This window comes from Suhomyces tanzawaensis (assembly GCF_001661415.1).
Source record: "Suhomyces tanzawaensis NRRL Y-17324 unplaced genomic scaffold CANTAscaffold_2, whole genome shotgun sequence".
Lineage (NCBI taxonomy): Eukaryota > Fungi > Ascomycota > Pichiomycetes > Serinales > Debaryomycetaceae > Suhomyces > Suhomyces tanzawaensis.
The window spans coordinates 1027783-1052742 of NW_017963637.1; the positions used below are offsets into that span (position 1 = coordinate 1027783).

The 24960-nt window shown below is 41.7% G+C and overlaps 5 protein-coding genes across 5 annotated transcripts; 1 reads left to right on the forward strand and 4 right to left on the reverse strand.

Moving 5' to 3' along the window:
* Positions 1-97: 97 nt before the first annotated feature.
* On the reverse strand, positions 98-11273 carry DUR1,2 (bifunctional urea carboxylase/allophanate hydrolase). The gene is made up of 3 exons (XM_020206143.1): positions 5527-11273; positions 3879-4972; positions 98-3830 (listed from the first exon to the last, which is right to left on the reverse strand). The coding sequence occupies exons 1-3, from the start codon at positions 10986-10988 to the stop codon at positions 181-183; spliced, it is 10206 nt and encodes a 3401-aa protein (XP_020066031.1). The 5' UTR covers positions 10989-11273; the 3' UTR covers positions 98-180.
* Positions 11274-12164: 891 nt separating this feature from the next.
* On the reverse strand, positions 12165-14434 carry DUR3 (Dur3p; the record flags this gene model as incomplete). Its single annotated transcript, XM_020209558.1, has 2 exons — positions 12165-14164; positions 14215-14434. 2 exons carry the CDS (start codon positions 14432-14434, stop codon positions 12165-12167), a joined length of 2220 nt encoding a protein of 739 aa, XP_020066032.1.
* A 573-nt stretch (positions 14435-15007) lies between these two features.
* ERG3 (C-5 sterol desaturase) lies at positions 15008-16138 on the reverse strand (the record flags this gene model as incomplete). Its single annotated transcript, XM_020209469.1, has 1 exon — positions 15008-16138. One exon carries the CDS (start codon positions 16136-16138, stop codon positions 15008-15010), a length of 1131 nt encoding a protein of 376 aa, XP_020066033.1.
* A 444-nt stretch (positions 16139-16582) lies between these two features.
* CANTADRAFT_4904 (uncharacterized protein) lies at positions 16583-19739 on the reverse strand (the record flags this gene model as incomplete). Its single annotated transcript, XM_020209661.1, has 2 exons — positions 16583-19177; positions 19662-19739. The coding sequence occupies 2 exons, from the start codon at positions 19737-19739 to the stop codon at positions 16583-16585; spliced, it is 2673 nt and encodes an 890-aa protein (XP_020066034.1).
* A 90-nt stretch (positions 19740-19829) lies between these two features.
* On the forward strand, positions 19830-24801 carry CANTADRAFT_4905 (nuclear cap-binding subunit 2 family protein; the record flags this gene model as incomplete). Its single annotated transcript, XM_020209662.1, has 2 exons — positions 19830-20427; positions 22421-24801. 2 exons carry the CDS (start codon positions 19830-19832, stop codon positions 24799-24801), a joined length of 2979 nt encoding a protein of 992 aa, XP_020066035.1.
* Between the last annotated feature and the right edge of the window lie 159 nt (positions 24802-24960).

Sequence of the window (24960 nt, forward strand, 5' to 3'; positions counted from 1 at the left end):
ATACCCATTCTATGGGTTGTTCCCAACTTTACTGATAGATATTCAAAGACGGACAATAGCGCACACCTTATGATTAAAGATCCTACAGGTAAAATTAGTTGGTATTTTATTTCAAAGAAATTGATATTTAATTTTAATCAGGCATAGTTGATAAACAAAGTAATCTAGCTGTCAACAAGATCATTTTAGAGAAGTAATATCCAAGGAATTAAGATACCCACCTTCTTTACAGAGGGAGTAAAATATCGTGCTTTGATCTGATAGTAAATTTTTGGGAGTATCGAACTCTTTAACTTCTCCATTGCCCAACACTAACACTTTATCACTATCCAAAACTGTGTCCAATCTATGAGCAATAGTCAAGATGGTTTTATCATTGAATTCGGATCTAATTGTTTTTTGAATGATTTTATCAGTTTGAGCGTCAACAGCAGCAGTTGCCTCATCCAAGATCAAAACTTGTGATGGGTTTAATAATGATCTAGCAAGAGAAAGAAGTTGCCTCTGACCCGCAGATAAGTTTGACCCACCTTCGAAAACCCTGGCAGAAAGACCTTCTTCGTACTCCACGACTTCATCGGAATCTTGTGACTCATTTTCTTCATCCTTGTCATCATCTTCATCGTCACTATCTTCAATGTCTTCATCGTCTCGTTTCTTCTTATTTTTCATTCCTTCAACATGCTCTTTCAAACTTGCCAATTCTAAAACTCTCCACAACTGTTCATCCGTAAAGTTACCGAAAGGATCTAAGTTTTCTCTAACAGATCCTTCAATTGCGTGCGAGTCTTGAGGTATAATATTCAAATTGTGTCTCAAATCATAAAGACCAATCTTGCTGGTATCAATTCCATCAATTTCAATATGACCGGTATTAGCTTCGATAATTCTAAAAAGTGCCAAAGAAAGAGTAGACTTTCCAGCACCGGTTCTTCCAACAATACCAATTTTCTCACCCTCGTTGAATTCTAACGATATATTCTTCAACACCGGGTCAAGGTTGGGTCTATACTTCACAGAATAATCGATAAACTTGATTTGTCCCTTCGATGGCCAACTTTTTTCTGGTCTTTTATCCTCAATTATGGGCTCTGCTTCTGAATCCAAGTTGCAGTACTCAACTACTCTTTCAACTGAAATAGTCTCATTCTCAATTTGAGCCCAATACCTGATAATGGTATTTAAGTGGCCAGTTATGGTCAAAGCATTGACCATAAGGAATCCAACCAACCCAGGACTTAATTGCTTAGAAGTTCCTAAGGTCAACAATATAAGAATCGAGGATGCAAATGAAACAAGTGAAGAAATTGCCTGTAACCTCATTGACAACCACCGGCCACAACAAACATTCATATAAAATACCCTAGTCAAGGTATTGACATCCTTTGCATTTCGATAGATGAACCTTTCAATTTGATCATAAGCTCTAATGGTGCTGATACCGTTTAATGACTCTTGGACATGGGCAAACACAGGACTCTTTCGAGCACTTTCAATTCTCTTCAACTCTCTTTGCGAGGCAATGAAATACTTTCTCACTTGGTTATAAAGTATAGTTAATCCCATAATCACAAAAATCATTATTGGCAAATTGATGACAATAACAACAAGAACTCCTAAAGTCATCATTGAAAAGTCAACAACTCCAAGAAAAGCCCAGACTAGACGCTCATCAATTGAGTTCATGTCATCAGCAAATCTATTGATAACTCTACCAACAGGAGTTGTTTCAAAAAAAGACATAGGCGATCTAAGGACTTTTCTAGCCATTGTGTCGTGAAAATGTTTGGATGCACTGATAACACAGTAATACCAAATAACAAAGTATCCCAATAAGGTAGCAAAACATCCAGCGAATCCCAAACTGACGTAGAGACTCAAGTAGAACGCAGAATTGACGTTATGACCAGCCTCTAAATTCTTCTCGGACCATATCTTGCATAAGTATTGTATGAAAAGCTCAGATCCAGTGTACGCCCCAAAGCAAATAATGTAAAATAGAACGTAGTAGTAGTTGCAGGCTTTGAAGTACTCAAGGTAAACAGAAGTCTTAATTTCTCCTTTAGTAGTATTTTCTTGGGTGGCTCCGGTTCTCTTTGGCAGATTATCTTCATCCTCTTCCTCTGCAGTGTAGTCGTGATTAAACGAAACAAAACTGGCTCTTCTTAAAGTGGTTTTAGATCTAACTTGAGTTAAAGGATTTTCTTCCTCAACCATTTCATCGTGATATTGTGCTTCAGGATTATACCGAGCAACTTCATTTGAGGAAATTGAAGATACATCCGTGTTATTATTCTCATCAGTTACCTCTTCGCTTTCCTCGTGCTTTTTCTCACCAAATTCTTCAATGAGTTTGGCTAAATCGGAATCTTTATTAGTGACTTCAGCATAACTGCCACTCTCCACGATTTTACCCTTTTGTACCAAATATATCATACTAGCTTTAGCTAACACATTAACTGCATTTGTTGCCAAAACGATGGTTTTAGTGGATAAGATTCCCGTGGATCCAATAACTTCTCGGATAATTCGTTTTCCAACATGACTGTCAACAGCAGATAAAATATCATCTAAGAGAATAATATCCGCCCTTGAATACACAGCCCTTGCTAGAGATACTCTTGCCTTTTGTCCCCCACTTAAAGAAATACCCTTTTCACCAACGATGGTTCTTTCACCATCTGGAAGTACTTCAAGGTCTTGTAGTAATTGACATGCAGAGATTGTTTTTTGGTAGAACTCTGGATCATATCTGCTTCCAAATAAGATATTTTCTCTAACAGAAGCATTGGCCAACCATGGGTTTTGGTCACAATATGCAATCGTACCATTGAGCTTAACGTGTGAAGATTTGTCCCGCTTGAGTGCGACTTCGCCTAGTAGTGCTTTGAGAAGGGTTGATTTACCACTACCAACCCTTCCAACGATACAAGTCAACTCCCCTTTTTTGGCAACAAAATTAATATTATCAAGGGCAACATCAGAGCTTTCAATCTGGTTTTCTTCATCATTAATCGGCACATCAGGATCGGATTTCCACAAGAAAGTTGCGTTTGAAACTTCTACCGATGCTTCACCCGATTTCAACGTTTCAGATGATCTTTCAACAATACCACTTTCAAGTTCTTCCATCAAAAATAATTCCCGCAAACGCTTCAAAGAAACATTTGTTTCTATAGCATCAGCGTAAAGGTTGGGAATAAGTAGAATTGGCTCTGTAATAAATTCAAATAAGGTGGCAGCGGGAAAAACTATGGATGGAATCAACGGAGTCTTGCCAATATAAATATAAGTTATGAAACAAACACTAGCCATGGTGAAGGGGATCAACATCCAAGTAAATGTGGCAATCGAATTATAGATACCAATTCTTCTAGCTAATCTCAATTCTTTGTCATTTCTAACAGCAAATAGTCTTTTCAACATTGGTTCTTCCCAAGCAAACAATTTAATTGATTTCATCGAAGTTAAGATTTCTGAGGTTAATCTGGTTCTCGAATCTTTAACATTCATTATTCTTGTGTAAAGTGTTGATATCGAATTACTGATGATGCTGCTGCAGGGAATTAAAATCACCGCAGCAATGAGGCCAGCAATTGTAGAGTTACCCAACAACTTGTATAAAGCGACCAACGATGCAATTAATCTGATGGGCATAGTAATCAAGTCACTGAGGGTTTCAAAACTGTCGCTAATGGTTGCGACATCGACTGCAAGATTTGAAATAATATCTCCACTAGGTTTGTGCTTTCTAGCTTCGGGGGACAACAGAATTGATTTTTGATAAATCTTCGCAGCCAAACTGGAACGAAGCCTTGCCTTAATTCCAACTAGGGTTAAACGCCAAATATTAAAACACGTGAAGCTAGCAACAGAACTGAAGAACATCAACACAGCAATTGTGATACCCACAATAACTGGTCTATCTGAAGAAGTCACAGACTCGCTGAAGAATTGAATAAATTGCTTCAAAAGGTAGGTACGGGCGAGAGAACTGCTCAAGTCTCCAATATCAGCAAAAAAGATTTTAACAGAGTCTCTCCAAAAGATCTTTACAAAAATCCAGAACAAAGAGAACTTTGGTGGCTTTTTGTCTTTTAAAGAAGGATTAGATATTCTCTTGAGCTTTTCATCTCTTTTGGCAATACTTTTTGCCACAGCAACATTCCAATAGTGGTTCAAAATTGAAAGTGAAACCTCGCTGGTAATTTTAATATGAGCAGGAGGGACATCTTTGAGAGTAACCTCTTCGGCTTTGTAAGCATAGGCAATGTAGTGTCTAAGCCACAACAACCCAAGATTTGAGTATATATCGTGAATTGCATCTATGCTCCAATCGTTAAGTTCCCAGTATTCCTTGAGCTCTTTTGAGGGGCGATAAAAGTAATACTGAATAATAAAGATGGCCAATGTGTTGATAGTCACGCATAACTCAATGGTTCTTATTATTGAAATAGTTTGAGGAGAGGCATGCAACGGTATCCAGACTTTTTGCAGGGAAAAGGTATCTTGCAAAAATACACCGGTGTTAAACAAAGCATTAGCCGTCCAAAAGAATAGCGAAGAAGCCAACGTGACAGGGGACCTTGTAGGCTCGTAGATTTGCAATGGCAAAAACACAAACGTAGTCACGATAAGGGTCCATACGATATTGAGGGTGGTAACCCCCGGAGATTTTGAGAAGTCAAGCAAGAACACAAAGAGTATGATCTGGAGAAAGATCGAGTTGAGCTTGACCAACTGCAAGATTCCCACACTCTGGATCTTGAACGGAGATCCAAACGAGTACTTTATCTGGTGTGGTCCATAGTAGTTTCTGAAGCTCTGTTGCCAAAGCTGGTACACACCTAGAAGGGCAATGAACGCATTGAACACTAAGTGGAGGGCAGATATAAAGCACGGGTTTATGGTATTCTGGTGGGGATCATACAACGGATTGATAATAGAGTAGGAAAAGGTACAAACTTCACCTCTCGGTAGTGTCAGATTTAGCATTGTCATTAGTATTCAAAGCTATCGAGTAGAATTGGCACTATTTATAGGTTTAACTCGATGCCTCGCTCATTCTGGCATCTGTTATCTATTGTACAGGTTAGGGCCGGGTGCCACACTATCCATCATTTACACGCATTTTCAGTGATTGACTCACACCAGAAGGGAGGGGAGACACGAATAATAACCAAATGCCTTATACCAAGTGCTAGAGGGCTGTGCGTCTAGGCTCGGGGAAGAATAAACTCGCTTGAAATTAGCTATGACTCATCGCGGTCTACATGGTTTCGGGGCCTTCACCCGAACGGCTCGCCAGGGTTCACGATGCTGCAGTTTGTGGCTCGCCTCTGCATAATCTCCATTCGGTGCGTCCTGGCAATGCAGGATCAGTAAAGTTGATGGAGTTGCCAAATTTCACACAAAAGGATGTGAACCGTCTACACATCCCAAGGATAGAATTAATGGTAACTATGGCCGGGAAAATTTTTAAAAATCTCTATTATACAAAGCTATATAGCATATATCTGAACTTACTCTAAAACAACAACAAGATCACCAGCATCAACCATATCACCATTCTTGTGGTACACCTTGATGACTTTACCAGATCTGGTAGCAGTGACTATCATCTCGGTCTTCATGGCTTCGACAACAATAAGCCCTTGGCCGGCCTTGACTTCGTCTCCAACCTTGACCAACGACTTCCAGAATCTACCGGAAAATTCAGAGTAGACCAATTCGGCATCCTCATCAAAGACCTCATCTTCAGCCACATTACTTCCACCCTTCTCTAACTCACTATTGGAAACTTGAATCAAACGGTTGAATTCCTCTAACTTTTCACCAGTTTGGGACTTCTGGAATTCCTCGATGTAAGCAGAGTTTTCCTGGATCCATTCCATGTATTCGGTGTGGTTAAACACAGAGTCGACGATGTCAACCTTGAATTTACCAGCATGCATTTCCTCCGTGAATTTATCAATCTCTTCTTCTGAAACTGGATAGAACTCAATTTGATCGAATGGAGACAATAACCATGGCTTGTTGCCGGAGTGTTCTCCCAAAGTCAACTTGTCCCAGATGGGAATAGTTCTACCAACCAATTGATAACCACCTGGTGAATCCATAGTGTAGATACACATATAGTTACCACCGATACCAACAGTACCGTTTGGTGTATATGTTCTCGAGGGGTTGTACTTCGTTCCCAATAATCTATGTCTTGGATCTAATGGAACTGCACAAGGAGCCCCCAAGAAAACATCACCCAATCCCAAAACCAAGAATCTAGCGGTATACATCATATCCTTAACCTCATTTCTCTTGATTCCATTGATGTTGGCAATAAAGTCCACGTTATTTGGCAACCATGGCGCATCACTTCTAATAGTTTCTTGATATCTTTTGACAGCATCCAAAGTCTTCTTATCTTCAAATGCCATTGGCAATTTAATGATTCTAGAACTAGTCTCCCATTTGTTGATAAACACAATCTCCTTCTCATAAGAGATCAAAGTTTGCAATAATTGTCTTTGAGTGATATCTGAACCGAATTCAATCAAGACAGATCTGACACCCGGAGACATTTCCACAATTCCTGGTGTCATGTGCTCCTTCACCATCTCAATAAGTTTGTGGATTCTGTATGATAAGTTCAAATCTAATTCGTTGTTACCGTATTCAACAAGAATGTATCTGTCACCAGCTTGACGATAAGTAACCTTTGGAGCATTAGAAGAAACCTTGAATTCGTGTAAAACAGGGTTTTCGGGTTGGATGACTTGATTTTCAAATGATGGTAAAGCTCCTCTAAGATCATCAATGATCTTGTCCTGTTGAGCTTTCAAAGATTTAGCAGTTTCGTAAGATATTGGGACAAATTGAATTTGCTCACCAGGCTTAACTTGACCAATCTTCCACATTTCAGCTTCTGCAACGACAGCATGACAAACGAAACCACCCAAGGATGGACCATCACAAGTCAAGATAACAGGCTCATCACCAGTGAAGTTGATGGCACCCAAGGAGTATACGTAATCGTGAGCATTGGAAGGATGCAAACCAGCTTCACCACCATCTTTTCTAGCCCATTTTGGCTTTGGACCAATTAATCTAACACCAAATCTGTTCGAATTGTAGTGAACTTTCCATGTTTCAGTGAAAAACTCTTCAACGTATTCAGCCTTGAAGAAGTCTGGAGACCCGTGAGGACCACAAGTGACACCGACCTTCCAAACCTTGTTATCATAGGATGGAACCAAAGAGTTAGGGACCTTAGTAGGTTCAGAAACACAAGATGGTAAAGTACAGCTAGAAATTTCTGGTTGAGCCAAAAATAAGACATCACCCAACTTTAAAGCTCTACCATTGTAACCACCTAAGTTACCCAAGGCAAAAGTGGATCTTGAACCCAAATATTCGGTGACATCGATACCACCCCTGATAGACAAATAAGCTCTGCAACCATGTTGCATCTTTCCAATAGACAATTTGTCACCCTTCTTGATATTAATAGGAGCCCATTGAGGAACATGATGTCCATTAATGTCAACATCAACCTTACCACCAGTAACAGCAATAATAGCATCGTGGTGGAATAAAATTTTAGGACCATTCAATGTGATTTCAATACCAGGACTAGCCTTGTGGTTTCCGACAATTCTGTTTGCAACTCTGAACGAGTATTCATCCATACATCCTGAGGGTGGAACACCAATGTGCCAGTATCCTTTTCTACCGGGATAATCTTGCACAGTGGTGTAAGCACCGGGGTGGATGATTTCGAATGCTGTTGGGTTGTACTCATAACTGTCCAAGACTTTAGTGGCAACCCTAGCTTCTGCAAACATGGATGACTTGGCAATAGATCTCAAGTAGTCAATGTTGGTAATACAACCGAATACAACAGTTTCATCTAATGCTTGACGTAACTTCTTCAAAGCATCATTTCTATCCTTACCATGAACGATAATTTTAGCCAAAGTTGGATCGTATTCGGCAGAAACCACTGTACCCTTATCTACCCAACCATCAATTCTGGCCCACTCAGGGAACTTGACTTCAGTCAATTGACCAGGAGATGGCATAAAATCCTTAACTGGATTTTCAGCGTACAATCTTGCTTCCATAGAGGCACCTGTAACTTCAATTTTTTGGCTGAAATCAGGAGGCATATCGGCTGCAATATACAACATCCATTCGACCAAATCCAAACCAGTAACCATTTCAGTAATTGGATGTTCCACTTGCAATCTGGCGTTGACTTCCAAGAAGTAAAATTCATCTCTTCTTTCGTCATAGATATATTCAACGGTACCAGCACACTTATAGTTCATGGAGGCACCCAAACTTTCAGCTGCTTTTCTCATTTTAGCTCTGGTAGATTCAGGCAAATTGGGAGCTGGTGTTTCTTCGATAATCTTTTGATTACGACGTTGTAAAGAACAGTCTCTCTCACCTAATGCAATTGCTTTACCATAACCATCACCGAACATTTGAATTTCAACATGTCTAGCATTTTCAACGAATCTTTCTAAGAAGACACCTGGATCACCGAAGTAAGATTTACCTTGATGCTGAACAGTGAGGAAAACTCTTTCAATATCTTCCTCGGAGTCGACTTTTTGTAAACCAATACCACCACCACCAGCTGTAGATTTCACCATAACTGGATATTCCAATTTGGCGGCAATTTCCCTGGCTTCCTTGGGATCTTTGACTAAGCCAGATCCGGGAACCAAAGGAACTCCGGCCCTTTCTGCGATTTCTCTAGCAGAATGCTTTAAACCTAACAATCTGATCGCATCACCAGATGGTCCAACAAAGACAATTCCTTCTCTTCCACAACGGTCCGAGAAGTCAGCATTTTCTGATAAGAAACCGTAACCAGGAATAATAGCTTCGGCACCGGAATCCTTAGCTGCTTTTAAAACCTTGTCGATAGAAATATAGGTTTCTGCTGCAGAAACACCATGCAAAGGAATGGCCACATCTGCCATCAAAACATGTTTAGCGTACTTATCAGGGTCTGAGTAGATAGCAATCGACTTGATTCCGAGTTTCTTCAAGGTCTTGATAATTCTGACGGCAATTTCACCTCTGTTGGCGACCAAGACGGAGTTGAATGGTTTCTTCACTCTACTTGCTTCCTTACTCAAATGTTCTTGGTAATTCTTCCAGCCACCGAAAGAAGTCACATCTGTAGTACCAGGTAAGTTGTAACCAAATTCCTCACAGATAAAAGACTTAATCCATTCTCCTGACTTTAATTCAACTGAACCAATTCCAAGAGGTTCTGGAACCATGCTAATGAATTCTCCAAATGTTTCCTTTGGCACGTAGTACACTTCTAATGCAATTGAAGAACCATCTTTGGTGACTCGTCTTAATCCTGGCTTTGCAACTGGCCCGGTCTTAGGCAATGCGTAAAGTCTATAATTTGATGAGGTCGTAGTAGACTCAACAAAGGTAGCATTGACCTTCTCCAATTGCCAGTGAAGTTGGAATCCCTTCAAGTGGGCACCAACAACGGCCAACTTGACAAGCAGATCAGTGTTTGGAGCTGGAACGTTTGGCAATAATTCATCTGCTAAAGTAGAAACTGTCTTATCTTTCAAACAACCGTAGAATCTTGGTGCTGTCTTCGAGTAAGCTTTAATATATCTGGAGGCCAACTCCAAAAGCGCATAGTCGTTGAATTTATGGGACAAAAGGGTGATACCAAAAGGCAAGCCATCGGATCTGAAACCAGCAGGAATGGCTAAAGCAGACATATCAGCCAAATTGACAAAATTGGTGTATGTGCCTTGGTATGAATTGATTTTAACGGGCTCCTGTTCAATTTGCTTTAAGGAAGGGTTTAATGGGGCAGTGGGGACGATCACCACATCGATTCCCTCGAGTAGTTTTCTGACCTTCTGAAGAATTCCTTGTCTCTTGTATTCATAATCAAATGCAGTTGCGGCGGAGTGCTTTTCACCGCCTCTGATGATAGCTGCAACTGTGGGGTCCAAATCGGCTTCTGGAGGATTGGTTGCGAAAAACTCTTTTGTCGCAGTGTAACGTTCTGAGACCCATGGGCCTTCATACAAGCACTTTGCCAAATCCAACAAAGGGTCTATGTTTAATGGGACGGTATCAGTGCCCAATTCTTCCTTGAACAATTCCACAGCTTTGTTGTACAACTTGGGGTTTTCTTGCTCGCCGTACCACAACAAGTTGCTGGGCACACCAATTTTTGGCGACGCGGAAAACTTCAACAATGGATTCTTTGGCAAAGGTCTAGAGTACTCGTCGTTCTCGCCATCTTCCTGGGCCATGATGTTGAATGTGAGCTGAGCATCCTGGAGGTTCAACGAGAAAATACTGACACAGTCTAAGGACTTACATGCTGGCACAACACCTTTGCACGAAAACACACCCTTGGTGGGTTTCAAGCCGATCAAATTATTCAAAGCTGCAGGGACTCTTCCTGAGCCTGCAGTGTCGGTACCCAAAGCAATTGGAACAATACCTCTGGCCACGACCGAAGCAGAACCAGCAGAAGAACCACCGCTGACGTAGTCAGGGTCAAAGGTGTTTGGGGTAGCCCCGTAAGGCGAACGCGTGCCCACCAAGCCGGTTGCAAATTGGTCCAAGTTGGTTTTACCAATGACAATGGCACCAGCGTTTCTCAAGAGTTTGACGGTGGTCGCATCTTCTTGCGCGCTGTAGGCAAAGGAAGGGCAGGCTGCGGTAGTTTCGAAGTCCTTTACGTCGATATTGTCTTTGATGGCCACCGGCACTCCGTAGAGAGGGAGTTCGAGCTTGTTGGCTTTGGATTGTAAATAGTGCCACTGGTGCTTAAGGTTGTCGAGGGTGGCCAACGAGATCCATGCTGGATCTTGGGGAAATGTCGATTGGCTAGCAAGAAGCGAAGCGAGGCGTTCGAACGACTCGTTGGGGCTGACCTCGAAGTGGAAATCTTTCCAGTCTTGAACAGTCCAACCAGTTGACATGGTGTAGAGTGTATGCTGATTGGGGAGGTTGTGAAATATGTAGAGCCTGAAGCCTGTTGAGGAACTAATATGATGGGCGATGAGATATGCGAAATCGATGTGTTATATAGATAGAGACTACGATAGCATCGGTTACCCGATGTAGCGGCAGCGTGCAAACGGCCCGCCGGAAAATCCCGGCGTTATGTGCCAAATTCACCCCGCCATCTGTTTGGATCAGCTTGGTGGGATAAACTCATGTACTGTCCAATCTCGGAAGACTCCGACCAGTTTGCCTCAAGGATGTGGAAGCCGCCAACCAAAGTGCAATCCACCGCGACGGGCCGGATCACGGGATTGCCAGGGCCCCCCAAGCTCGGGCTGCCTCCTGCACATAGAGGTGATTAGATAGTTAATTTTAGAGATTAGATTGTTGTGAGCCTGGCGGTGATGCGCTGCTATTCGTCGGATACGTTGCAACGGGCTCAGGGACCCGATAGCTGTGATCACGTGAACATTCAGGTGATTGCCAGCGGAATCTGCGCGAGAATTGACGTAAAAGTAATCCCCCGCGCTGATTGGCTACTGATAAAAAGTGAAGGGTCCTGGTAACACGGGGGTTGATCGGGATAAATCCTCACACTCTTGCTTCCAGGATCCGCCTTTTCGTCAAGTCCTTATCGCCCTATGTGATGGAAGCCGCATGCCATTTTCGTGAAGCCATCGACCATGCATGAGGTCTCTTGAGTAGAAAGTTGGACTGCTTGTGTTTGCTTCGCATTCAGCAGACCAGAAAAGGCTTGATGCAATTAATAGACCAACAGAAAGGCTTGGGCAACTAAAGATTAACTGAGAGAGCATACAATAACTATATCTCGACTACAAGCTGGCCTCTAGGTCTATACCAAGTAATGCACATCAATACGTAATTTTCTAAGGTTGCTGAGAGCTGAGCAGTACTATTATTCTTAGCTTAGCTTAACCTCCTGACAAAGCACAATTGATGGTCATCCAATTGCTCAGATGACAAGCATAAGGATTATGGATCAGCAGAACAGGCTAAATCTTTCATCTGTGCCCACCTTGAAGAATTGAGAGTTGTAGAATTTGTGGACTGCATAGGGATATATTTGCGGCAATTCTATCTTACAAGGCATATTATCAATTTCACGTTTATCACATCCTATATGATACTAATTACTTTTCTTTGACATCTGCCAAATCTCTTGAAATCTCCCCGGCGGGACTGGTATATCCATCATTAAGGGTTTTTCCTTCAAGAACTTGGGCTTTCGATTGAGAAGCTGCCAATAATTGTGCACCCACCTGGGATCTCACAGCATGCATTCTCTCAGGGTTGGCATTCTGCCATTCTCTAAGTTTATGGGATTGGCCCGACAAATCCCAGTAAATTCCTCTGAAAGTGTCTCTCAAACCTTCTCTTCCCTCCCAGACAGGGTATATCACAACCATGAACAATGTGAAGAAGATCCAAATGAACAACACAACAATCCATCCGGTGAAAAACTTCTTGGAAAAGATGTAGGAGGTACCGTACATTGGCATAGGCCAGAGAATAATGAGACAAAGTGTAAGGACAACACACACTGCGACCACAATCTTGAAAGACCGGGCAAGCATCTTAGTCTCCTCGTCGAGTCTATCCTTGTGTAACTCAGCTAAATCACTAGCAATCATAGAAATCTGAGATTTCACTGGATGAATCTTTTCATTAGTTTCAGATGCTTCTTCATCTTGGTGGAATCCAAACTCATTGCCAGTAGCATCAAGGATTTCTTCATCTTCATCGACACGAGTGATACGGGTCTTCAAGAGTTCCCAGTCAAAGATTTGTGGCTTGAATGAGAAAGTCAAGATAGGGATAATGATCAATGGAGACAATAAGGCAACAACATTACCAGTCAACATGGCGTCATCTTCAAAAGTGGTGTCCACGTTAACTGTTCCAAACTTCTTCTTGGTACAGATCAACCAGGACATAATTGCCAAACCAGTGGCAATTGGTGGAGTCCAAGTTGCAGCCTGAACACTTTGTCTCTTGGATAACAAAGTCAAAGCAGAAGGCAAGACAGCACCTCCAATAATGACACCCATCATTTCATACAAGTATCCCATCGAGACACCAGCGTAGTACAATCCGATAGCGAAACCGGCCATAACATATGCGTAGACAATAACGGAACAGTGGGACATAATCATCAACTTCTTACCACTGGCTTTTGGATCAATGTATGTTCTGAAGATATCGTAGGTGAAAATAGTTGAAACAGCGATCAATTCGGCAGACATAGCAGAGGTGACAGCCATGAAAACCAACAACAAAGAGCAAGCTGCACCACCCTTACCCAACAAGGCGACAGCAGCATTTGGCAAGACCAATCCAGCATTGACTTCAGCAGAGCTCATCTTCAATGGGTATGTGGGCCAGTAGGAGGTGTTCTCCAAAGCCAATGCAGTCAAACCCATGGTGGTGGCAGTAAGCATTGGAATGGCGAACCATGCCAATCCACCCAAGACGTAACCAGGCATGGCAGCAGCTGGGTCTGCTGCAAAGGCCTTGTTGAAATAACCATTGTCCAAGAACACGGTTCCGAAGTTACCCACAAGGTTGATAACGAAGAAAATACCACCGGATCTTGAGTGCATGGTCAAGTAAGAGCCACCTGCGTTACCTTCTCTTGGCTTGGTGTCTGCCAATTTCGTGATGATATCCCAAACTACCTCTGGAGATCCCAATCTGTCAGAGGTTGCGAAAGCACTGAAGGCAAACACAAGGATGATAATGACAATAACCACAGTGTGAACGTAATCAGTCAAGAAAGTGGCCTTAATACCCCCGAAAAGAGTATACACAACCACTCCTAATGGCAAGAGAAGACATGCTGCAACTGTGTTCATACCTGTCAAATCATGCACCACTGCAGAACCACCGGTCAAAAGCATACTGGTGACAAGAATGTTGGTGCAGAACCCCCAGAAAACATAAACGGAGTGAGTCTGCTTGCCGTATCTTGCCTTCACGATTTCGAGGTATGAGTGAGCAGCCGGTGCTCTTTCCTTACCTTTAATGGCCAAGCATGAAAATAAAATAATTTGACAGCACGCACCAGCAGCATAATAGTATGCACCTGAGACACCGTTATTATACACCTGAGTGGTGGACGTCAACAACGTCGCTATTTGTTAGTAGATGAATCACTAAGGAAAACACATCGTTGATACTTACCAGCCCATGTCCATGAAGACACCACAGCAGCACTGATTAAACCTGTTTTGACTGATCTTCCTGCGGTAGCGAATTCTTCGGCAGTCATGATTTCTCTGTTATATCTCCTTAACACGTAAGTTGTAAGCATCATACCAAAAGCAAACACTGCTCCCAAGCCAACCACTACGGCGTAGCCGGCGCTCTGGGGTAAAGGTACATATTGTGCAGCAGAAGACATTTTGTTGATGGCATAAATTACACCAATTGGCGGTATATTTATACCATCAGAGGGTCCCAAAGCCGTGAAGAGATCTAGATAAGATAATGTCTAACTACCGATAAGGTTGATAATGGTAAGGCTGATAGTACAACCATCACCACTGTTGGTTATGCATTGTGGTCTATGTACAGGAATCGAGGTTATCTGCTGATATCACTGAAAAATGGCCCGGTGAGTGGCCCGCGATAAAAATTCCCGAACTGATAGCAACGGGCGTCAAGGCATTTCAGGGTGGTGCACCCTGTTGACGGATCTGCATGTGGGGATGGCTTATGCGCAGGGACGGAACGGCAAAGTCTTGGTCTACCCAGCCTCCGTATTTCGACGCCTGCCCCATACAATCTAAAACTAACCCGATTGGGACCGGTTCCGGTTGTATGCCGCACGACAACTGCAACATGCATCTCCAGTCTCGCCAAGCAAGGTCGTGATTCGATAATGCACAACGATAAGATAGAAGTATGATACATGGTTGGAATTGAAATATATTATAAACATCCGGATATCCGATATCCTTTAACGTCAAATCAGCTACTCGATATAGACCCTATCGTCGTCTGCGCCCTCTAACTTTCCTCTGATGGCCTCCATCTGCACGGTTTGTTCTTTCCACAACTTAGCCTCCTCTTCCTTTTTGGTATCTTTGACGAATAAAGAATCGTCTGGTCTTCTGTAGGAGTTACCAATTCTGTCCCACAAAGTGGTGAACTGTCCGTAGTTGTAGTTGAAGTACAAGTGGTGCACAGTGTGGCACGCAGTACCGTTGACCACCGGATCATTAGACATGTAGTTACCATCGTGGATCATAACAGTCCAGAAGTTCACAAACGTGAACAACAATAAGTACAATACCTTATGCAAAGGGAAAAGCAATGGGTAGATGTGGTAGGGAATACTTTGAAACCATCCATCGACTGGGTGGAAAGCGTGTGATGCAAATGGGGTACACACAATCCACTTATGGTGAGGCTTGTGCAATCTCTTGTACACGGATGGCCAGTGTAAGAATCTGTGAATGAAGTAAATTCCGCAATCAGTGAACAAAATAAAGGCAGGGATTTGGAAAAGTAACGCCTTCCAGCCACCAGTAGACTCATTGATATCCATGTATAAACATGAAAGGCCGTTAAGTTCGGCTATGAAAAATGGTGCGGTCAACAAAACCATGACGGGGATGGCCGTGGAAGCCTGCACAATTTCCAAGTAGACCTGGTTCTTCAAGTATCTAGGATGGTTGAAGATCTTTCTGTCAAACACAAAAAGATAAGACAAATATGCCACCGTGAAGTACAACACCCATCCAAAGATAGCAGTCACCAAGAATATGGAGAGCACTTCCCTGAATATGTTTGATCTGGACAAGAACGATGCATCTATGTACTCGGACGCAGGCAAGAAGTTGGGCAAACCATAAACCTCTTCTTTGTTCTGGAAGTTGGAAACTGCATTACTCAAGTATGCAAATGTGGTGGAGACGGCACTACTTGTACCGTTGACAGACAACTCGCTGGGTATGGTTTGGCCCAAGAATGGGATCTTCTGCACCAACTCCAGGGAGGCGGCCTTCTCGACATATTGGTGGACAGCTCCTCCCTTTGGAAGCAAAGAGGCATAGGCTCTGTCAAACAAGTAGTAGTCCGTAATCTCTAACACAATATCCATTTTGGCAGGGAGAGATGTGGTGTACGGTCCTCTTCAATAAATAACTAGGAAGATGACAGGTAAGGAACTCTATCTGGGACGTTCGCGTATCCGTACTATTCTGAACTGTCTATATCTATTAGTAAACCCTCCCTGAGTGCTTGTTTATAAGCAAATTTTCTCTCGTGTCAAAATCATTTTGTGTTGTTTGTGCTCGTACCTGTACGACGGGAACGACCGGTGGTGTGAAGTTTCCCGAGCCTCGGGGAACATTCGATGACCATACGGGCTATGGCCTGATAGGGAGCATTGTGGGCCGTTCGGGGTCTGTGCGATTACGACTGGCACCACGCATGGTGGTGGCATGCCATGGTCTGATCAGAACACTGGAATCACCTGGCTCATCCATTCTACTCGGTTCTACGTCAAATTGGTTGGGTCACGTGATTGACAAGCGGACTTTGGTTACAAAAAATCTAGAAGATCAGCGTTTGCGGCACTGGCTGCACTGATGCCGTTGGTTGCACCGGCTGGGGCTGTTTTCTTATGCGAGGTGGTGGAATTTGGGGTAAGGATGGTCGTTCCGAAGCCCGGGGGGTAATTGTTGGCGTTGGTACTGTTAGGTACGAGCGTGGTAGGCAGCAAGACCTTTGGGGTCATGGAGCCCATTGTAGGTGTGCTGGGGGCTTTAGTGTTCCAGTTGATGGCGGGGGTATTGCTACTGGTACTGGTGGTGTTTGAGGCCTGTTGGAAGTCCTCAAACTCGTCTTCGTCCTTGCTGAATGTACTGTTGAGCTTATTAAATAAGTTGCTGTTATTAGAGTTCTGGTCAACTGCACCGAACGTCAACGGAGTCTTTTTTGGCTGAGTCGGCTTCAATGTGAGTGGCGCAGCCTTTGCTCTGGGGGTAAGTGTCTGCTGGCTTGGTGGGGACGTGGGCACTGGTCTGGCCTGTGCCGTAGATGGCAGTTGTCTTTGCGAGCCAGTTCCCGCCTTTCTCGTTGGCTGCATGATGGTTTTGGATTGAGGAGCTTTGGTGATCTTTTCTTTGTTACCTTCATTAATTGACTGGGTATTAATTAATGACTGGAACGATTTCTGTTCGTCTGTCAGCGGGGAAGTGGCCCTGTCCGAGAGGGAAGAGATCTTTTTCTCCGTCAAACCCTTCTGCAAATTATTGATGAGTTGCATGAATTGTCTGAACTCTCCCTTGGAGCAATCATTACATCCAAACGCCAAACTAAAGCACTGTGGTAACACAGATTCGATGGAAGACTCTAAACTCAAGTTTACGTGCTCACTTTCGCACACTTTAGCGAAGAAGTTTAGCACATTCTTGACAATTCGTTTGTCTCTGCTCTTCAAATTTTTCAATACTGGAAAGAGCTGCTCGTTCACGATAACTTTGTCGATAATCTTTTTATCAACAAACATACCAAATGCTTCTATGGTCACTAACTTTGTTGACAAAATGCTGGTGGTCTTGAAAACTTGACAAATCAATGGCAATAAGGTGTTCTTGATGTAGGGAAATTCCATGATCGAAACCAAATCCGTCAACGATTTCAAGAACAATTCTTGAAGCAAAACCTGATCCTGTTGTTGATTACTTTCATGTGGGAATGTTGTAGTCAAAATGAGCGCATCGAGCTTTTTGACAACCTCTAACATTTGTTTGTCATTCAACTTCTGTTTTAGCACGGTAATGTTCTGAACCAATGTTAAGCGGGTTTTGACAGATGAATTGATCAACCTCTTAAAAATGTCCGGATTCTTTTTATTTTTATGATTGTCTTTCAATATGACATCATAAACCCTATCTTGAAATGTTAATGAGGAAAGATTCAAGCCAATCTTGAAAGTAATGTCTAAAGCATGGCTCAATAGTTGATCAACATTTTCCGAGATTGAAGATCCGTCTAAAACACTCAATTCACTTATAACTAAATCAATAAGCAATGGTAAAAGTTTCAGTGTCCTGAAACTTATTGGGAATTCTTGCAATAAGCTGTTACCATGTTCATCAGTCTCTGGTAATCCCTTTAAGAATATAAACTTCTCATCAACAGACTTTGTTGAAAACTCGTCTATGAATAACATAGCCTTGATGACACTGCCATTGAAGAAATCAGAATCAATGAACTCATCGATAGTTAATCTATCATGGGGGTATCTAGCAAGTAATCTTGGATAAATCGGATATAACTTCTCGGGGACATTTTTTAACAAGTACTTCAACTCGGTGTGTTTGTGATTGTAAAATTTGGTTTCGAACTTTCTGAACTCTTTCTTGAAATCTGATATGCTGTCTTGATCGAAGCAACTAATTAAGGTATCACCATTATTAAACAAATAGTAAATCAAGCATCCTAATGACCATATATCGTTTGCAAGATCCAACTTGACTTGCGCGTCGATCAACAATTCGGGGGCAGTGAAATTAAGGTTCAAGTTCGCAAATGGGACCACTGAAGAATTGTTCATGATGTAAAAGTTATCTCTTTCCAGTGGTGAAATTTCGTTCAAGTTTTGTAGAAATTTGAATCCTCCCAATTTCCAATCACCTTGATTATTGATAAATATAGATGATGGTTGAAGATTAAAATGTACAATAGTGCAATAGTTATGCAAAAACTGGACACCCTTACTGACTTGCAATAACCCCTTCTGTATGCTTAGATTATCGAGTTGTTTTGAAAAGTTCACGGTGACTAAGTTATCGACTAATGCTTCACTGACAAAGAGAAACTTCAGTTTTGTCTCTTCCAATACCTCAATAATGGTAAGAATCTGCGGATGCTTCAATTTGCTCAACTGGCTGAGTTCATTCTTGATTAATTCATAGCATTCACTTATGATCACCCTTGGACTCTTGCTGCTGGAATTCGTTGAACAAAGCTTGTTAATCTGAGCTTCAAACTTTGTCTTATCAAAGATAAACACGGACACAACTCTGCCACTTTGTTTGTGTTTGGCAGGGTAAATGGACCATGGTTCTGAAACAAATGTAGGGTTTTCCGACACGGTATACGCGGCACGTATTCCCGTCTGGAAGAATGACTTAAACATGGATGTGGTGGTGATGAATACGATTTTTGATAACTAAAATGCGCAGGGCCTGCGAACAAATTTGATTATGCGAGCTCGTGCGTCTACAAGGTTGGCATAACTTCACACGAAGTAAACCAACTGTGGCCAGCCCGCTTAGGTGCTGTGACATAAAACGCTTCAGTCTCTAACATTAAGTGCAAATTACGTACGACTGTTAGGTAAATAGAAGCGTGTTGATAATGGAAAGTCTCCCAAAATAAGTTGCGAAGGCAAGTAATGGAAAAATGATCAAAAAAGAAGGATAATGACTGGGAACTTCCTTCAGTTCAACGCTGGTAGTATGGCGGGTTTATGCTGAGATATAAGTATATATATATAGAGAGGAACTCTAATCTAAAGCCAGTAATGCAAGCAATTTTTATGACGATGCTCAGAGATTCTTTTCGAGGGTTTCCTTGTTGGAGCATTTACGGATATCTGTCCTCTCAGATACGACTAATCTTGCCCACATCGGACTGTGTTTCAATGACTTTATGTTATGAGCTGAATACAAAGGTGCTAATGCTATCATTGGCAATTCTCAATTCAGAACCAAATGGCTCGCGCACTTCTCAATCAATTCATATTCCATCATCAAAAATCACACCAGTAACACCACAACATGGAGCTTTTACAAGAAAACTACAAGCATTCCGCCGAGAGATTGGACAAACCGTCGGCCTACTTGATTAAAAGGGCAGTCCGTAGACAGAATCTCGATAATTTGGATAAATCACTCCACCTGAAAACTGTCTATGTGGGAAACTTGTCACACTTCACCACCGAAGAACAGATTCATGAATTGTTTCTGAAATGTGGACCTATAGACAGAATCATTATGGGACTTGATAGAAACAAGATGACGCCCTGTGGGTTCTGCTTTGTCATATATAAAGTTGAAGAAGGATCCTTGAATGCCATGAAGTTCTTGAAATCTACATATTTGGATGGACAATCTTTATCCATCGATTTGGATCCTGGGTTCAGAGAAGGAAGACAGTTTGGAAGAGGTATATTTGGAGGCCAGGCTAGTCAGGAGGCCGCCGAAGCTGAAGGTTTCAAGGGCGATAGAGGTGGTTTCAGAGGTGGTTTCAGAGGAAGAGGAAGGGGCTTCAGAGGTGGTCGTGGCTTCAGAGGTGGATACCGTGGAAGAGGTGGACCAGGATTTAGAGGCGGTAGAGGTGGATACAATTCGGGTTTCAATGGAGGACAATCCAGAGGTTTCGATTCGTATAGTGGAGAATCTTCTTTTGGTCCTGAATAGCATTATCTACCGAGCCCCATCAAGTAGCACCACATCTGTAAAATAGTACCATGCTAAAATCTAATGCATGTTTCATAAACTAAGAAGGAAGTTTTTCGTAGATCTAATTATTAACCTTGCGACCCTTCGAAACCAGGGGTGATTGATGACAAATTCGAAAATTCTATAATATTTAGAAATGTGACGTATGCTCTCGAAAGTTGAACAAAATGATTCTTCAGGGACATTGAACAAACATTAGTTAGTGGTGTGGTGGATTTAGTCGAGTCCAAATACTCATTTTGTCAAACTTTATCATCTTATCAATAGATGTGGGCTAAAAATTGTAGAGTAGAGAAGAGCAGAACAAAATGAGAAGCTTACAAAACAAAACTGCTTCCAGAAAATAGAGGTCCTCTAATATCTGTCTACATCGAAACAATCATCAATTTACTTATGATATCCTTCGACACTTCGGTTTCAAAGGCCGAATTTTACAGAAGCTGAACGGTATAAATCGAGCAAAATGAGACTAGCAAGACTATTAGTTTTATAATTGATCTAAGATTCATTTGACCTTGGGAGTCCTTGAGATTGTTCAATTCATGTTCTGTGTGAAGTCTTTGGTGTAAAAATCATTGGCCCAGCCTAGTACGTTGGGGTAGAGAATTATCATTCATCCAGAATTCGCTCCAAAGCAGATTGACAATAATAATTGTTGTATACCAATTAGCCCCGTTGATAGCGAATATTGCCATCAAAGTGTTCCTGATAGTATCTTGTACAGCTTTAAAAAAATTGCTTCGAAGTGCCGTCAGTTCACAACTAACCATATTAGTCAGGGTACCAATGCAATGCTAAACTATACTATTCAGTACAAAACTGAACTATCAGATTTTGTTAGACACCAATATTCATATGGATAAAACAGACTAATAATTATAATGGTGACTATTGAATACTTTTTAGCAAAAACCAAGCGATCCCATATTATTATCCTATATTTAAGTCATTTATTTGCTTTCATCCAAATAACAATTCAATTTGACCAATTCCTATGAGCATCAAAGAATTAGAAAACTCAGAGTATATTTGCATGCCGATAGATAATAACCTCCATCTACAGAGCTTTGCTTTTATCTTTATATCACTATAAATACACTACATTAGTACTTTATGTAATTATATTACCAAAGATACATACTTACCAAGTCAAGTTTTCACGATTTGTAAAAGGGGTTCACCTGTTTTTGCAGCCACAGTAAGAGTAAATGTTCTTCTGAATTGGTCTAATGGGGCTTGTGTATAATTGAAAGTACGTTGGCTACCATCTTTGTTTCGTTTGGTTTAAGATTCAGAAGTTATCAATAATTCTATCAAAATTTGCCAGAATACTCCAAAAAGACAAAAATATTGTAAATCATGACCTAGTTTATTTGCTCTAATAATAACTACAATCTTTTAATTACATTGAACTCATATGAGAACCATACTAGTACATAGTAGTTACCGAAGCATTCTAGCGAAAGTATCGAGTTGTGTAGTAGGCCTCAACACAGTGACAAGAACCAATAAAATAGTGTGCTAAAGTAGTCACGTCGGATTGAATGGTTTTACTCAAAATTTTATCAGTTTATTCAGCCAATTAATGACCAAGCTGACTATAGTCCCAATGATGTGCTTGCTTCAGAACAGCTGGAAGGATCACAGTTGTGACCTTTCCCAATTTGTACTGCTTCGCCGTTTGAGTGGTGCGCACCAGATTCCACATTACCGCATTCGTCACACGTGACCTCCAGTCACTATAACCCAACCGAATGTTAATGTCTGACTGAGCCATCAGATGTCATCTGTAATCTCCACTTCAATAGCCCAGAGGGATGGGCGTGGAAGACCAAAACTAAACCTGTCAGGGAGTTCCATAACCTCAGCATCGAATGTCACGCCCCTGCCCGGTATTCCAACTCAAGCGCCTAAAAAGCACCCCAAAGTTAAGACACATAACCGCTCGCTTTCACACAACAAGTTGGTTAGCAAATTAGCATCTCCCTCGGGATCTTCTCTGCACTTGGTTAGGCCAGTGTTGAATAGATCCAAGTCTACAGATGGTCTCATTAAAAATAGACAGAATACATCATTAAAAAGGAACAATCGATCAGTCACCAAGCTTACAGGTTTGCATCCGCTTAAGCCTTCTCTCTCTAATACATCGATAAAGTTGAACAAATCCACGGGATCTTTAAAGGGATTGAACAACTCAACGGGACAACTAGTTCCGCTAAGCGGACTTAAGTCAAGCGGCCGGAAGGGCAAGGCAATCTTGCGATTAAATGAGGACGATAATGACGACTATGAAGATTTGGATAACGACGATAGTAAAATGCTCAAGGGTGCAGAATCAAAGGACAGTTCAGGCATAAATAATGAGGCAGATTACTTCAATCAATCACAACATCTGGACACTAGCCCTTCTAAAGACCACACAAAATCTGATAGCTTGCACGAAGGTGAAATGGTTCTGGGAACCGATGGAAACGAGAAGGCGTCTTACGAGTCCTTTGGAGAGAAAATGCATCCTAGGGATGAAAACCCTTATGAAAGTGGCCACAACCAAAGGGAATATGAGTCTTCCAGTCAAAACTATCAAGATCAATCAGAGGAAAGCACCAGGCAGGAACTTGTGGATTCAACCAGTGAAAAAAGTCAAAGATCTGAATTGTATGATGACCTGACAAGTTCGCAGGAGAAGGAAAACCAATACAATAAGCTCAATTCCAAGCATACTGTTAGCACTCGCAGTTCAACTGATGATTTCTCCAACAACATGTATGGCGGTTCGTTGTTATTATCTCAATCTACAGGATTAACCAAGAAACTTGACAAGAGACTCGGAAATCAACTAATGCATCAAAAGCTTTTAGGCTCTGACGCCTATTCCAACAATGGTACAAAATCAGGCTCGAATGTTTCCATCCCTCAAAATCAATCGTTTGTTGATTCTAATGCTTTTGAGCCTAACAGCGGAATTTCTTTTAAAGCAAATCCAATAGAGAGTCTTGCAGAACCTGTCATTACCAATAAAAATGTAATTCAGAATAACTCCTATCAACCAAATCAAACGATATTTAATAACTTGCAAAGAACAAACAGTCAGTATTTATCATCCAAAAAGCAGACTCCAGGGCAAAATCATCATTCAAATGTTACTCAAAATCAAAATCATCATCACCATCAACATCAAAATCAGAAGATCAACCAAAATCAGCAGCATGAACATGCGATACCAAACGGGGTGAACAACTTTTCAAACTTTTTGACTAACAATAACAACTCTGATCAAAACTCAGTGCCACACAATTTAGAGACTAGAGCTCAACAAAGATTATGGTTACAGAGAGAAAACTCGTTGTTAGATATCTCAAACTTGGACCCTAACAACTTAGCTAATTTCTCAAATCTATCATTAAACAATCTAATGTTTGCTAATAATTACAATAACAGTGTTGTGAATCCCAGTCCCATAAATTTAAGGGATCAACAACAACAGCAGCCTATGTTTCCTTTGACACCAGGAGGAATCAATCACCCTGCAAGGGTAGCAGCAATTGCTAATGGAGAGGGACGAGGATTGGGAGATGCAGGTCAAGGACTCAGTGTGAATCAAATGTCTAATATGCACAATTTGCAACTAAATGCCAACAATCTGGTAGCTTTAAGCGGTACTCCAGAAAATCATTCAAGCAGCATGACTAACATTAACGGTTTGTTATTGATGGCACAAAATAGTCATCAAAACTCGATTCAATCGAGAACAGAGTTCGAACGTTTAAACAGAGAGTATTTGAATGTTAGAAGACATTTAAATCCTGCTGCTGAAAGTTTGAGCAGGGTGGAGAAGTATGCACACGGAGGAAAAGATATCGTGGTTTCGAAGAATAAGAAGAATCGTAGCGGGAGTGCAAGTACTCATGGTGATTCTGTTATCTCAAGCTCTTCCAACGGTACTTTCAGGGAAGTGTCCAACATTTATCTGGAAAAGGAACAGGAGCTTAACGTGACTTTGAATCGGTTATGGCAAGAAGCTGTCATGTCTTCTCAATCCTCTCACTCACCTTCGCCTTCCCCTTCGAGGCAATCTGGGCAACCCACCCAATCACAGGGCCTCATGAACCAAGCATTGCAGATGCAAAGGCCAGGTAATGCTCGAGTTGCTTCATTTTCTAATCAGCAACCTATGGCCAACAACAGGTCAGTACATACACCAACTACTAGGGCAGTCAAGTTAGCGGCGCAAGCAGCTGCTTCTGGCACTCAAAAGAAGCGAGGAGAACAGAATTTGAATATTACTTGAAGCTGCTTCTACATATGTAATTAAAAATAGCATAGTTCGGTATATCCTTCTATTTACAGAGGTCAAGGATACTGTAGGAAGCAAGTAGCTAGCAATACTTGTTGAATGAAAAGTTGGGACAGGGGACTAGATATACATTCTCATGAGTTGTGGAGGAAA